This window comes from Dermacentor albipictus, chromosome 7, assembly GCF_038994185.2.
Source record: "Dermacentor albipictus isolate Rhodes 1998 colony chromosome 7, USDA_Dalb.pri_finalv2, whole genome shotgun sequence".
NCBI classification, from domain to species: domain Eukaryota; kingdom Metazoa; phylum Arthropoda; class Arachnida; order Ixodida; family Ixodidae; genus Dermacentor; species Dermacentor albipictus.
This window is the reverse complement of record NC_091827.1, coordinates 114,051,050-114,065,229: the sequence shown is the minus strand read 5'-3', so window position 1 is coordinate 114,065,229 and position 14,180 is coordinate 114,051,050. Positions and strand designations below refer to the sequence as shown.

The 14,180-nt window shown below is 42.9% G+C and overlaps 1 protein-coding gene and 1 long non-coding RNA gene across 5 annotated transcripts in view; one reads left to right on the top strand and one right to left on the bottom strand.

Moving 5' to 3' along the window:
• Positions 1 to 14,180, top strand: part of PolQ (DNA polymerase theta) — a 241,147-nt gene that overhangs the window by 163,686 nt on the left and 63,281 nt on the right. For all 4 annotated transcript variants that reach the window (XM_070522614.1, XM_070522613.1, XM_065438973.1 and 1 more), the window contains one exon: positions 8,744 to 8,866. In XM_070522614.1, the coding sequence (XP_070378715.1) occupies positions 8,744 to 8,866 (123 nt within the window). The remainder of the gene's footprint in view (positions 1 to 8,743; positions 8,867 to 14,180) is intronic.
• Positions 1,399 to 13,042, bottom strand: LOC135907285 (uncharacterized). The gene is made up of 3 exons (XR_010565957.1): positions 12,923 to 13,042; positions 1,633 to 1,742; positions 1,399 to 1,555 (listed from the first exon to the last, which is right to left on the bottom strand). It is a non-coding gene; the product is annotated as an uncharacterized lncRNA (long non-coding RNA).

The window sequence follows — 14,180 nt, the reverse complement described above, 5'->3', positions numbered from 1 at the left end:
CCCACTTCTCTACTCTTGTGTCCTGTCTGCACGCCTCACCTCTGTTTTGCATAATGAATCCTTACGAACTAGCTCAGCTTTCTGTCGTTCTAAGTCTCGATGCACTCTATTTCGTCCGCATTAGGCACTCGCCTCTTGATTACTTCGTGGCACAGAAATACTCGGTCATCAGGCTGTTTTTCTGCTGTGGCCTTTGTAGAAGCATGATTGTTCAAAGTGCAACAATTAAACAGATTCTTTGAGTTGCTTGTGGCTTCGCCAGTACAATTCCGGTGCGCTGGTCCGCCTGTCCAGCAATTTCCTGCTGAAGGGAAACCTGCAAATAAAAACACCGCTCCGCATGCAGAAAAATGCTCTACTGTGACGCTTCTCGAACGATTGTGATGTACCACAAGAGCTGCCTACTCGCGTGATATTCTCAACAAGGAGATAAATTCGTTTACTTACATGTGAAGGTATATGCCAGACCACTTCGGGGCTTCGGTGGCACATAAGGCACGAGTGTGTCATAGCGTCCGATGTCGACGCGCGATCGCATGTCAAACGAAACTACTACGCATCCAAAAAACAGATTCGAAACCGAAATTCGCGTCATCCTTTATTGCATGAATGCGTACATCGTGATTTACATAAGTCACGGACTTAGCGATCGCTTTCTGTAAACTTAATATTAACGTACCACCTTCATAAAGCCATCAGGTATGCGTTTTTTGGTGACAAAGCATAAGGTGACCTGTACTTGTTCTCAGCTCTTTCAATAGTAATTGCGCTGGCCACATTGACCAGTAGCAACAGGGCGGCGCCCTAGAGGTTCCCACTTTTCCGGCCCAGCTTTTCCTCTAGAGTTGTTCTACTAACTCTATGGCCCCCACTAATTGATGACGATGGCGATGCCTCTCAGGTTTTGGCTTCATTCAGTGGTGCCGGCGCTGCTTTACCACCCTTTCGTGTAGCGGCAGCCATCAGCATTTCTCCAAATTAAGCAGTGCGGGGCCGAATTCTGGCGAATTAACGAAGATTTGGTCCCACAGACTAACATGCACTTTGGTCGGGACCAATAAAGTCACTCGAATTATCCGAATTTCCAAATTAACGAGTGTCTAATTAACGAGCTTTTACTGTATTGCCGATGGGCTAGGGCTGAAGAACCCCTTTTGCACTACGAAACAGTTACCCGAGTTCTGTGATTGATCACTCGTGTCCTTTGCTGGCCCCAAACCTATCAGTGTTCCAGTCGTACAGCTTCATTTTTTTGCTGCCTATAAATAAATTTTTCTTATTTCTTGGCTGCAGTGAAACCTCGTTAAACCGTAGTTTACCGGAGCTTGGAAAAAGTATGTACTAAACGGTAGTACTGCTCACCAACATAGCATGAGATCGCCCACTTACCTGTCAAAAATGGAACTCGAAGACAGTGCGATGAAAGGGGAAGAAACATGCAGTATTTATTCACTTCGCATCACAAACTTGGTGCTGGCTCTTAATCATAGACGACGAGGATGGCAGGATCCCAAATGCCTTCACAATGTTGACTTGACCCGGCCTGAATTCCAGCCTATAAAAAACATGCCATTTTTCATCTAGAGGCAGGCACTTTTGTTTAGCGCTCACGATTAACCAGCACGCATATACCTCTTCTTTGTGGTTGTAGGGCTAAAGCTGTAGCTGTGGCTATGGCTCCTGCTGGCCACAAGCTTATCTAGGCAGCCAGTCCAAGTAACCTTGGCCGATCCACTTCAAAGCTGAAATAGGGCCCATTGTGCGATTATGAATTGCGGTTCTTAATGTAAAATATGCTACAAAGGTGCAGGTTGTACTTGGAAGTGATCACTATGACTGAGGAGACAGGATGATGCCGTGGAATATGTATGTAGAACTCAAATGCACGCTGCACTGAATTTTGTTAAACTGAAGGGTGTTTGCATTGTGGTCAATGGCACTTCGGTGATGGGTTTAAAAAAAACTTGTACAACTGAATAGGTCGTTCAAACAATATTTGTTCAATAGGTATTTAACTGTATTCAATATTCGCACACCTCTACATTCATGTTATTCTCATTGATTTACACTTGTTAGTATTTGGTTTCATTTGTCCAGTGTCGCACCAACGAGCAATGTTAATATGATCAGATTGAAGTATGCATGCGTTGGATAGGTGAGTTATTTTCCTGTAAAGTACCTAGTCATCGACAAATAACGTTATATTTGAGTGAACTGAAGCAGGAAGATCTTTGATGAACCTAATCTCCTCCATTTCTTATGAAAACAATTAAGAAAGAAATATGTAAATTAGAACAAAAAGATACCCGAGCACGGAACCCTGGTGTCACTTCATAATAATGGGAATCATGTTCATTAGCGACCAAATATTGTGTGCACTTGTGTGAAAATCGCTCTATTAATTTAATAAGATTGACATCAATATTAAGCATGCTTAGTTTGAGGAGCAGTAGACTACGCGACACAGTGTCAAAGTCTAAATACATGCAATCTACATCTGTTAAGCAGTCTAAAGCTGATAACAAATAATTAGTAAACGCTAGCAATTGTGTTTCACAGGAATGGTATTTACGAAAACCATGCTGAAAGAAAGAAAAGGACCAGTGAGCCTGTAGAAAGCTAATCAACTGGCCATAAATTATGTGCTCTAAACATTTTCAAGGTATTGATGTTACAGACATGGGCCTATAATGTAGGGGCAAAAAGATGTCACCAGACTTGTGCACCAGAATCACCTTGCCTACTTTCCAGTCATTTGGTAGTGTCTAAATCTGTAATTACGGCACGAAAAACAGAGGACAATATAATAGAAGAAAATATTTCAGTGCTTCGAAGAAATTTATAGTTGGTACGATTAACACCAGCAGACGACACTTTTACATGATGGATAAGATTTTGTGTCAACAGTGGTATGTTCCATTTCAGGAAAATCTTGAGGATTAAATGTGGGATGGCATTATTATTGAATGTCAAAAAAGAAATTGCTGTTTAAAACAACACACACTCATGATTTGGCACAACACAGCCACTATCATATTTGAGCTGTATGTTGTCCGCTTTGCGTATGCTTACTACACTCCAAAGCCTGCAAGGATTAGTAGAAAACAAATTTGGTAAAGTCGTGTGATCAAACTTGGGTTTGGCATCTCGAATGGTGCATTTGTTCTACGATGTAATAGCAAGATAAGCAAACAACCTGCGTGGATCCAAGGTGGCCTTACAACTGCGAAAGATGCATTTGCTTCTGTTTAAAAGCCGCTTTGATGATACGCTGAACCACGGCGATTTCATTGCGTTGGGTATTCTACCAAGGGGTATATATTTATTTGTAAGCTCTGATACCACCGTCTTTATTAATAACCAGTTTTCTTCGGCAGTTCTTTCCCAGCACTTTGGAAAATACACATCTGAAATGGTTTGTATCTCAATGTTAATGGTATTGAAATTTGTTATACTATACCTGAAAATAAATTTATATTGTTTGGAGGGACGGGATGAACACGAAGGCATAGTGAATTGTATGACTGAGTTGCCACTGCCAGTCGTCAATGTATGCGCTGTAAGTGACGATTGATACCATGGAATACCAACTAGCCCGTACCCAAACCTTGCCACTTAAACCTGGTAAAACCGCTAAAAACAAGATAGGATGCGGAGACATGGTTATTACTATACCGGGTATATTTGCTGATGACAATGCAACTTGAGTATGCTTGTTAACCATTTGGGTCAGATTAAATGTAGCACACAGATCGAAAAAGGCAGAACACTACTATGAAAAGCTGGTAGCAGTTGTGTCAAAACAACTGAACCACAAAATTTCAGGAAAATTAAGGTCGCCCAGAAGGAACAGTGGTGAATTTGAAAATGTGACAATAATTTTGCTTAAGCATTCTTGCAAGTCATTGCAAAAAGTAGACCTTGGTGGTCATTAACAAACACAGAACACCACATCTTTGTGATTGAGGTGAATACACGTATAGATAAATTCCATAGGTGATTGCATTGGAATTTCATAAGAATCCAAATTGTGAGATACTGCTATCAAAATACTGGCACCAGAATGATCACAAGTCAAGTCTATAAACTCTATAATCATTTGCGCAGGTAAAGGGTTCACAGCTGTCGACCTTGGCAGATAACCATGTCTTGGTCAAGGCAACGACACCAGCACAGTATCTGTCAATCAATGAGCAAGGGGCGTCGCATTTTTTCAGCATACTTCTTATATTTGTGAAAAGAAAGGAAAAGCCATGAGTACGTTTCATCTCAGCAGCCATAGATTCCTAGCTAGATCTATGAGATTGCACTGAAATAGTACCAGGTCCATTAGCTACAGCTGACATGTTCTATGTGTTCTGCGAGTTGATTTCACAAACCTTGTCTATAAGCGTACAGTACACATAACATCGTTTGTTTATGTAGAGCTTGTCTTTTACATTAAATTTCTGTCCACTTTTCTTCCTGAAATCAATTAGCTTGGTGCACGAAAGCCTAGTTCTTTTACAGAAGTCCTCCTGCACAGAAATTCCAGTTTCCTTGAGTTTAGACTTCTGAGAAAAAACTGAATCTTTAAGCTTAAAAGAAGAAAATTGCACGATGAGCAGACAGTTTTTGTTTGCAAGATATGTGCCTAAACAGTGTGCGTGTGCGATAGCTTTTATCTATGGGAAGCTGCAGCAAAAGCCTTTCCTGAATAACTTTACGCAGATTTTCCTTTGATCTGACCGACATTTCACTCGGAATGTCAGCGATACCGTAAAAAAATCAAGTTATTTCTGCGTGACTGATCACTATATAGTTGGTTAAATGTAACTGGAGGGCGGCACTTTCGCTTTTGGTGATGGCTGAAGTATCGCATTGTATGTCAGCATTGTCACAAAGTTCTTCTATAGCATTAACTTTATTTTCTACAGTAGTTAATCTATCACCAAGATCGGTTACGCAAACTTCTAGAATCTTCTTGTTAGCTTTGACCTCGTTAAGTGAGGCCATTATTTCCCTACAAGTAGATTTCATAATGTTAGTGAGAGTAGTTGTTGCAGCTAATGCGTTGCCATTGTTGCTAGGATCCAATCTTGGAGGTCGGGGATTAAGTTCGATGCCACCGGAACAAATAAGCAACTTTGCTACAGAAAAGCAGTCAGCAACGATCATGAGCAATGTTTGTGGGGATTTGCGATATTGGTGAAATATGATATTAGATGAGATATTGGTCAAAGTTGAATTTTTTTTCTCCGTATCTCTGAAAAGCAGAGTTTTCAACTTTTCGCAGTTGCCATGAAAGTCTTTGGAATTTGAGGCAAATATTTTTGCCCTAGGTGGCACTAAAAATTCACAAGAAGCACTCAAGTTTTGGCCGATTGTCAAATTGGCGCTACTTCAAAAATCTTTTTTAAAAAGAGGCCATGCTTCGTTTCCTTTAAAATTTCCCACATTAAGTCTATTACCTTGAGCTAACGTAATCTGGAAAAACATAATGCATCATTTATTTCGTTTTCGAATTCCAAGGCGAGAAATGCGGCCGAATAAATGGTACCGCTGCAGCGACGTATGGGCCCACCGTGCTCCCGTGGTTGCAGATTCCTTTCTTTTGCAGCACGAAAATACTCCAGCATAGTTCAGAAAGTGAGAATTGACATAACGGAGAATTTGGCGTGAGAACACTAGGTGCGTTCTTGGACAGGAATCGCAACATCTGTGCATAGGCGCTGCGACAGAACGGTGGTGTGCCGTCACATGGTTTGGAGCACTTGCTCTTGATATTGGGCCTTTAAGAGCATGTCCTGCGAGCAGTTCATTAGAAACAGAACGCAGCGGATGGGAGAACAGTGTTTCTAGCTGTACACAAGGTAGTCACTTGATCAATGAGGGGGAGCGCACAGCGGGACTTGCAGTGAGCCAACACCACATTGTGGTGCGCATTGCGAATAAAAACTGCGGGAAAGAATAGCCTACACACTGTTGTCGACGCAATCGAATTTTTTAACCTCTCTGTGCTGTCTCTCCGTGAGATTATGGGTATGGCACAAGGAGTGCACGCTAGCACACTAGGTGAGCTTGGGGCTAAGTGATGAAAGAAGCGAAGCAATTCTTAAAGAAAGGTAAAGAGTTGTGGTTCACTTTCATTTGGGGGGAAAATGTACTTTTGTCCTGCCCAGAGAAGTATCACTAGAAAAAAAAAATGTTCAATGCGATTCAGCCTCTTGTTGAAGTATATTAAAGACAATGTCTTGAGCCAGTTGGGGGTGAGAATGGGACACAGTCACTGCGCATGGCACTCCATTGCATGCCCCCTCACGTGAGGAGAATAGGAGCGTCGGAGTGCTTAAATTTTTTTTACTGCAATATCTTTGGGATCGGCCCACATCTTTAGACTGCACTAATTTCAATATTGAACTACATTTTTTAGGTAGCACGTACTGGCGAGAATGGCCCACATTTTTAGAGCGCAGTACTTTTGGGATGTGGCCCACATATTCAGACTAATATTTCTGGGATTGGCCCATGAAAAAGGCTAGCAACCCATTTACCCTGTATGGAAAAGTGAGGGGAACTTGCTAAGAAGGACTTGTTTTGAAAATGCAAATGTCAGTACATGTCTGAAGTGACAACTTCTAGAGAAGCATGTACAGTAGAATCTTGATAAACAGAAATCACTTAAATGGAACTGCTTCTTAAAAGGAACACCATCCTCATGGTTGATTGGTTTTGTATTCATGCAATTGCATTCAGCTTTGTCTTTCAGTAAATAGAACTGCTGATAAGCGGGACCGATTTCCCTGGCCCCTTGAGGTTCCGTTTAGAGAGAGTCCGTTGTAGTTTTTTTTTCGTTTCCCCATGACCACTTATTTGTTTTTCTAATATGTACCTATGTTTGTGCTGCAATGCATAGCGCTGTTTTTACAAAGTGTTTTGTTATTTTGTTTCAGTGTTTATTTGGAAAATTGAAAATCTCTGCCTCTGTACTGTACTGCCAAGTTGATAAAGGGGACAGGACCTCTGTCAAGCTCACGAGCTTTTAGTCCTGTCTCCTTCTCTGTCCAAGAGAAAAATAAAGACTGAATTGAATTGAATTGAATAGTTGTGACCTCCCGAGTGATGGCATTAACCATGATCTGACCATGCATTATGGTATAGGAAGAATTCTTGAGTGGCCAGAGGTGCTGCTCCTATGTGCGCACTTGTCTCGTCTTTCAGTAACAGCACAGGAAACCATCTTATCAACACGTTTGTCCTATAATGTAAGTAAAACAAAATATCCCTATGTGAAATGGTTGCTTTCTGCCTCTGAGCACTTGAAGAATGTGTGCACTGGAACTGCAGGTGTTAACACCACGCGGCACAATTCAACCTCCGAGGTGGTGCCAGAGTGGAAACCCTAAACACAAATGTGTCGAATGTGACCTTGATTTACCTCCAAAGAGACGTCTTGTAAATGTTCAGTGAAACCAAAAAAAATCTTGTGCAGTCGGTCGGCCCTGTGCCTGGAATGCAATCTTTGTATTTCTGATAATGGATGTGAATAAAGTCGCTGTGAGAGGAACTTCTGGAGTAGACGACAGATTGTATAGTATAGGCACCGTTAGGTTAGAAATTCAGTTGCATCGCCAACAGTGCATAGCCTATACCTTTTAGTAAAGCAATGAATGGGGCTAGTTGGTGGATGTTCATGATTATATTGTGCTTAGTGTTACACTGACAAACGTAAGGGACAGGACGTGGATGTACATAGCGCAAGTACATTGCGCTACGTACGTCCACTTCTTGTCCCTTATGTTCGCCAGTGTGCAACATTATGCACAATATAATCATGAAAAACTATACCTTCCTGTAGTTGCTGTTAGCAATGCCCCACCGTTCTGTCACTATGGCCATGCACAGATTTTGCAATTCGTGTTCAAGAATGCACTATGTTTTCACCCCCAAATTTTTTTTTTTCGTAATCCTTGCTTTCTGAACCATCCTGAAGCATTTTCCTGTCCTAAAAGAAGGGAATCTTCAACTACGTACAAGCACTTGCAAACCCCGTATGTTGAAGCAGTGGTACCGTTTATTTGGCCACATTACTTGCTTTGTAATTCCTAAAAAAAAAAAATTGATGGAACATGTTTTTTCAGGTTATACTAGTTCAAGTTAATAGGCTTCATTTAGGACATTTTGAAGGAAATCGATGATGGCCTTATTTTTTTCTTATTTTTTAAAAGTACATTGAAACCTCATTAAACCGTAGTTGGCCGGAGCTTGGAAAAGTACGTACTAAACGGTCGTACTGTTTAACTGAATTAGCATGAGATTGCCCACTTACCTGTCGAAAACATAACTCGGAGAAATGGCCGGCAGAAATGTTGAAATGTGTTCGTTATGTTTCTCAATGTGGGCTTACACATTACTGCTGCGTTCTTGTTTGAGAGCGCAGCAGGTGGGCAATGCAGGGTTACAAGGCAAATGGTTTAAACAATAAAGAAAGGAAGGTAAGCATAAAAATTTGCAATGTGAAAGGAACAAACGAAACTAGGCAGGAATAACAAGAAAACAATGAAACCAAACTTAATATATATTATGTTGTTAGTTTGCCCTTTGGCCTCAAAAATTTGCTATGCATGTTTGTGAAGCCCCGTCTCTTGCATAAGGCTTTAAGAAACTGAAAGGTGGGCAATACCATGTGACTCGCACATCCACCCGCACTAGGAAGTAACATCCGCAAAGAGGATTGATTGATTGACCGAACTGAAATCCGCAGGTGTCAACAACTCCAATGAAGTTCTGGAGGAAGCAACTGCCAGGTTGTCTGTGCTTGTGTTGCATCTCCAGAAGCCTCTGGTGTCGGCACTGAAGAGGGCCAACATGTACCCCCTCTACAAAGGTGTGTGCAAGTCGAATATGCTGCTGCATCTCATTCACCCTGTAAGCTCTTAGTGCATGACATATTCTTCCAACAGAACCTCTGAGACGTGGTTAAACGTTCCCTTGCTAAGGACAAGTGATATGGTTTTGCTTACTGAGGGCCACGTGGAAGCGGCAGTTATTATACCGTTTTGGCAGTAATGCAGTGTGATCTCTGATGCTGCGCCTGCGTGCCTAGCTTCGCTAGCTACGTGCCACAGCGGGAGAGAGAAATGCGATAATGAGCCGCTGCGTGTGCACGGCCATGCGTGGTGGTGAGAAGGACCAGTGTTGCTCGACGACGCATTCAATGTGGGAGTTTAACTGCTGCGCCGAATGAGTGCTGAACCTGGCAGAAAGTGATATGCTTCGTATGCAGCGGTCAGTATTGTTTGGTTTCAGAGACGAATTTAGTTTGTTATATTGATTGGCAGGGCGATTTTACTTCATTAAAACAATGTTTAACATACGTGGATCTCTAAGGAACGAGAAGAAAGGGAACCAAGGGGCCTAGTTTTTTATTTGTCATATCATAAGAAGCCAACAAACAATGACACCAAGGACAACATAGGGGAAATTACTTGTAGTTACTAAATGAATTAAAGAAATGATAAATATAATGGAAATGAAAATGGATGAAGAAACAACTGGCCACAGGTGGGGAACGACCCCATGTTTTTGCATTGCACATGCGATGGTCTTACTAATTGAGTTACCATGGCACCGTTTTCCCATCCATTTTCTGGGGTATTTATGTTTTTACTACCAGAACTAACCCTGGCAGTATTATCCAGCACAACCACTCGCAAACCTTGGCGGCGGTTGTAGAACAATCCTTTCTGCTGCAGGCGTCATGAGTACGTGATCGTTTTGGGTGAAGGCAACAGGTCAAGAAACCCACACATGCTTAAAGAAATTGTAAATTAATGGAAATGAAAATGGATGATAAAACTGGCCGCAGGTGGGGAATGATCTCGTGTCTTCACATTACGCGTGCGATGCTCTTACCAGTTGACTTTGTAAGTGAATTTCAGGGGAATCGCATTTTCCTTGTTGTATTATTAATTTTGTTGTATCCTGTTTCTTTATGAAGAGGTTCGAGTGTAAAGCCCGAATGCTTCATTGATGCGCATAAAGCCAGCGATATCTGCTATAGATATTTACTATTTCAGTTAAAATTGAGACCATGTCTGATATACTGTACATGTATGTTGGACGCTGCAGCAGAAGTGCTTGTGACTGTGCCATATCAGATTTTGTTTGTGCCAAGACCTGCACCAGAAGGTCAAATGGCTGTTCCACCACTACCTATATCCTTTGACAGCACAGGCAGTCTGCCTCACATCTTGTGATTGTCTGTGAACATCTAATATTGCAAAGATGACGACTGTAGATTGTCCAGCATTGTTTAAAGCTCTGTGTACAGAGTGCTGTTTTTTAATTGAGAGATGGTGACATGCTTACATGTTTTTGTTGAACCACTGCTCATGACCTCAGTTTGACTCTCTTCTGCTTAGAGGCCAATTGCAACGAAATTTCACTTGGGGTAAATTGGTAATAGATGCGTAGCATATACTATCAAAGTAATCGTGGGAAAGCTCCGGGGCTGGTAACTGTCTCATTTTCTTATTAGCAGCTCCTAAATAGCGCCTAAACCGACGACACGAACACCTGGCGGTGGATCTCAGAACCGCACACGACTGCTGATTTCTCAGTTGCACATAGGCGCCCAGGCACATTGCTCGCTCAACATTTGGTGGTTAATGGGTGTCTCTCTTGGCATTCATAGGTGTGCTTTCTCATTGTTGTGCACAGGATTTTAACTGTTGTGAGAATGCGACAGCCACTTTGCATGGCTGTCGGGTGCTCAAACACGTACTCGAACACAAGCGATGGCTGTGCAGAGGAAGGCAGAACACTATTTTTCCTAGTGAAAAAGTATCTTTCCGAAAATAAACCAGTTGCGAGTAAGCGCTCGTGTGTCCCCCTTCGCTATGTCCTTGTCAATTGTGCACGCTAAATATTTCACTATGAATTCGGACCAACTTGCCCAACTATCAGTTCTGCAGCACTATTTTTCCTGTCCCAGCTTTCGGGGTGCAAGCTTGCATCGCATGCTGCAGCAGGCAAGTGCGATGCGGACCAGCCAATGTTGCCAAAGCATGTAATCTGCACTTTAGGAAGTAGCGCAGGCTAATTTTCCTTAGCACAGTCACTTACCCGTGCAAGATCTGCTTGCCAAATGCTTTCTTGCTATGGCTATAAGTACGCCTGGTTTCGTGAAACTTTCATTCCTTCTAGGATGCCACGCTCACGACAGATCATATTGCAAAAAATGTAAACGAATGCATTCATACTGCGCTTGTAGCATCCATTCATTAGAGGGCCTATTTGCACTGCTACTTTCCATTGGTCGCCAGTAAAATGGTAAAATAATAATTATGAAAAGGAATTGGTAGACTCAAGTGTAGTTCACATCTACGTAATGAGAAGCATTGTGCGAATCAGTGCAGTACAAGATGTCGACATGCGCCGAGCTGGTGGGGCCCAACTGCCCGAGACACACTTTGTCGTTTTGCTATTTTCTAGTGTTTTAAGGTCATCTTAAGATAATAAGACGGCGTGTGAAAAGCAAAGGTAAGTTGTATTCAGGAGCGATATTCTTGAGCAATTATTTCCACTGGTGCATCATGTTATGAGACATTTTGTGCGTCTACACGGGACGCATCGATGTAGACAAACAAAATCCTTTCTGATGCAGTGGCAGAAGCGGGAGCCGCATGCTGCGTTTGTCGTGAAAGAGAATGAAATGCAGCAACCATGGTGTAGATGCAGCAGCAAACGATGCAGGAATGCAATGCCGTGAGAGCGAAACGGGCGAAACTTCACATACACTTTGCAGCGAGTCTCTGCTGCTTCTGATCCTTTACTATAGATGGCAGCAGTTACCTGCTCAGTGTAAGGTAGCTAAAGTCCTTTAGCTTGGTCACCTTGGTCATCTCAATGTGCTCCTTGTCTTCGAATGGAGATGGAATGCATCGAGGTGCTGATCGTCTAACGTAGACAGCCGGATAGAAAAAACCGGCTTGACTTGAAAAAGAATGCTTCGCATTCAAAGAACATCAGGGGCACACAATGGTATGAGCACAGCGCACGAAGCAGCTAGCAGTGTATTAACTCTATGGCTAGCAGACACGAGGGAACTGTTCTCAGATACATTCGAGTGTTACAAGCAAGGAAAGCAGACAACCTAGGTGCCGGTTCTCCACAGCCTAAGTCATGCTTCACTTCCATTGAGTAGTAATAGTTGCATTGTTTTCAGTTTTCGTAGGAAAAATATCGATTTATGCGGGCATTTTCTGACGCATTCACTCGTATTTCAAGCATATAATTTTGCATGGAGGCTACTGTATGTCTAAATTATCTGAAACTCGCTTTTTTTATGCAGTTGAAAGTTTCGTTGCTGTTGGCCTTTAAGCATCTAGTAGCAATTTAGGAACTCAGAAACAGTATATTGCAAAAGTGCCACTAGTGACTAGAGAAGGTTAGATGTTGCTCCACTCAACGTCAACCTCCATCTTGATTCTAGAAAGGGGAAGGCTGTGCTGCCTGCTGGCTGTGAAGTGGTCAGTCTGGTGTGGTAGCACTTTTCAGGGCATCTCAGCTCAGATACATTAGCTTGGCACTTTTGGAGTCTATTCAAAGGAACCGGCAGTGGTCTATGCTTCCAGAACAATCTTACATTGCAGTAATCACTGAGGAGCATTATTTATTTATTTATTTACTTATTTATTGTGAACTGGAAATATTGGCAACAAGCACAGTATCTTGCCAGTTTATCGACAATGTTAAATTGTTGCAGTGATCGGTGAAATGAAGCGTTTCAGCAGCTAAAAGCTATTGTTACTACCGTAAAAACCGGACTATAGGTCGGACCGGAATATAGGTCGATTCCCCAACTAACGAATTCTCAAAATGAAAAAAAAAAATTTTTTTTTTTCAATGGCAAAAGTACCGAAAGACATGACACCCTTACCTTGAAACAAATGCGACTCAGGGGGTTGCACAATGGTGACAGTATTTAAATGCTCCTCGCATGTGCACCCGGCCAAGTTTTTAGCGGTATCGCGCGACCATCGACACGCGTGCTTGTCAACACCTTATTAACGGCGCTGAGCAGCGAAACATACGAGATATATGCGCATGTGTACACATAACCTTACTTTCGCTATTTCGCCGCTCCGTGCCGAGATGATAAGGTGCTGACAAACACGCGGGTCGATGGTCGCGCGATACTGTTAAAAATTCGTCGGGTGTACAGCACACAGAAGGGCACGAAGTGCGCAAGCGCTACTCCGAATCAGAGCAACGCCTTTGATCAGAGTCGGATGACGAGTGCTTCTCGCTGCCCAGTCCATGGGCGCGTGCAATCTCTACCGCTTTCAAACGGATGCATTCGGCAGTCACAGGCAGCGATCTTTTACACGCAGCTCGCGGACGGACTCCGCAACCTTGCCTTCCAGTTCTGCAGTCCGCTGCGATCCGGAACGAAATGACGTTTTCTTTTGGTTGCTGCAAGTTGTAATACGTTGCTTTTGCCTCCGCCACTACCGAATGCTCTTTTCGGATACTTCCAAGTTCGCGCTGTGCCGCCAGGTTGCCGTGGGCTTCCGCGTACTCAATCGCCTTTTTCTTGAAGGCGACGGTGAATTGACGTCGGCTTCCGTTCCCGCTTATTTTGAAACAAAATGAAAGTGCAGCCTTTAATTAATATAACTTTGCGACAATGGAAACGCAAAATACCGGCGCCACAGCTACAGTGTACCACAGCGTCGCCACGCCGCCATAGACGCCGCGCTGCTGCTGATGGCGATGGCGGCTGTTTACTTCACGTGGTGGATGGATGGATGGATGGATGGCGGCTATACCCTTTGTAACGGGCGGCGGCTGGCGCCACCTAGCCTTTTGCTCCCCCCTCCTATTTTATTATTATTCTTTTTTTTCCTATCTTTATATCCTCTTTTTTTTCAACTTAGTTTTTACTCCCCCCCCCCAAGATAACTATCTAAAACAGTAGAGGAAACATTTTGTCCCCGATTTATGTTATTATCTATCCCTTGACTTCCTCCACCAATCCTCTAGCCTCCCCTTCGTTACTGCCACTCTTTTCTCGTCTATTTGCCCTCGTTCCCCGGGAAAACCTAATGCCCCTTCCATATCTGCCTCTGTTCCCTCTGCCAGGGTCGGGCGAAGGGCTGTGCATCTCAGCACTATATGTTCAGTGGTCTCCATTT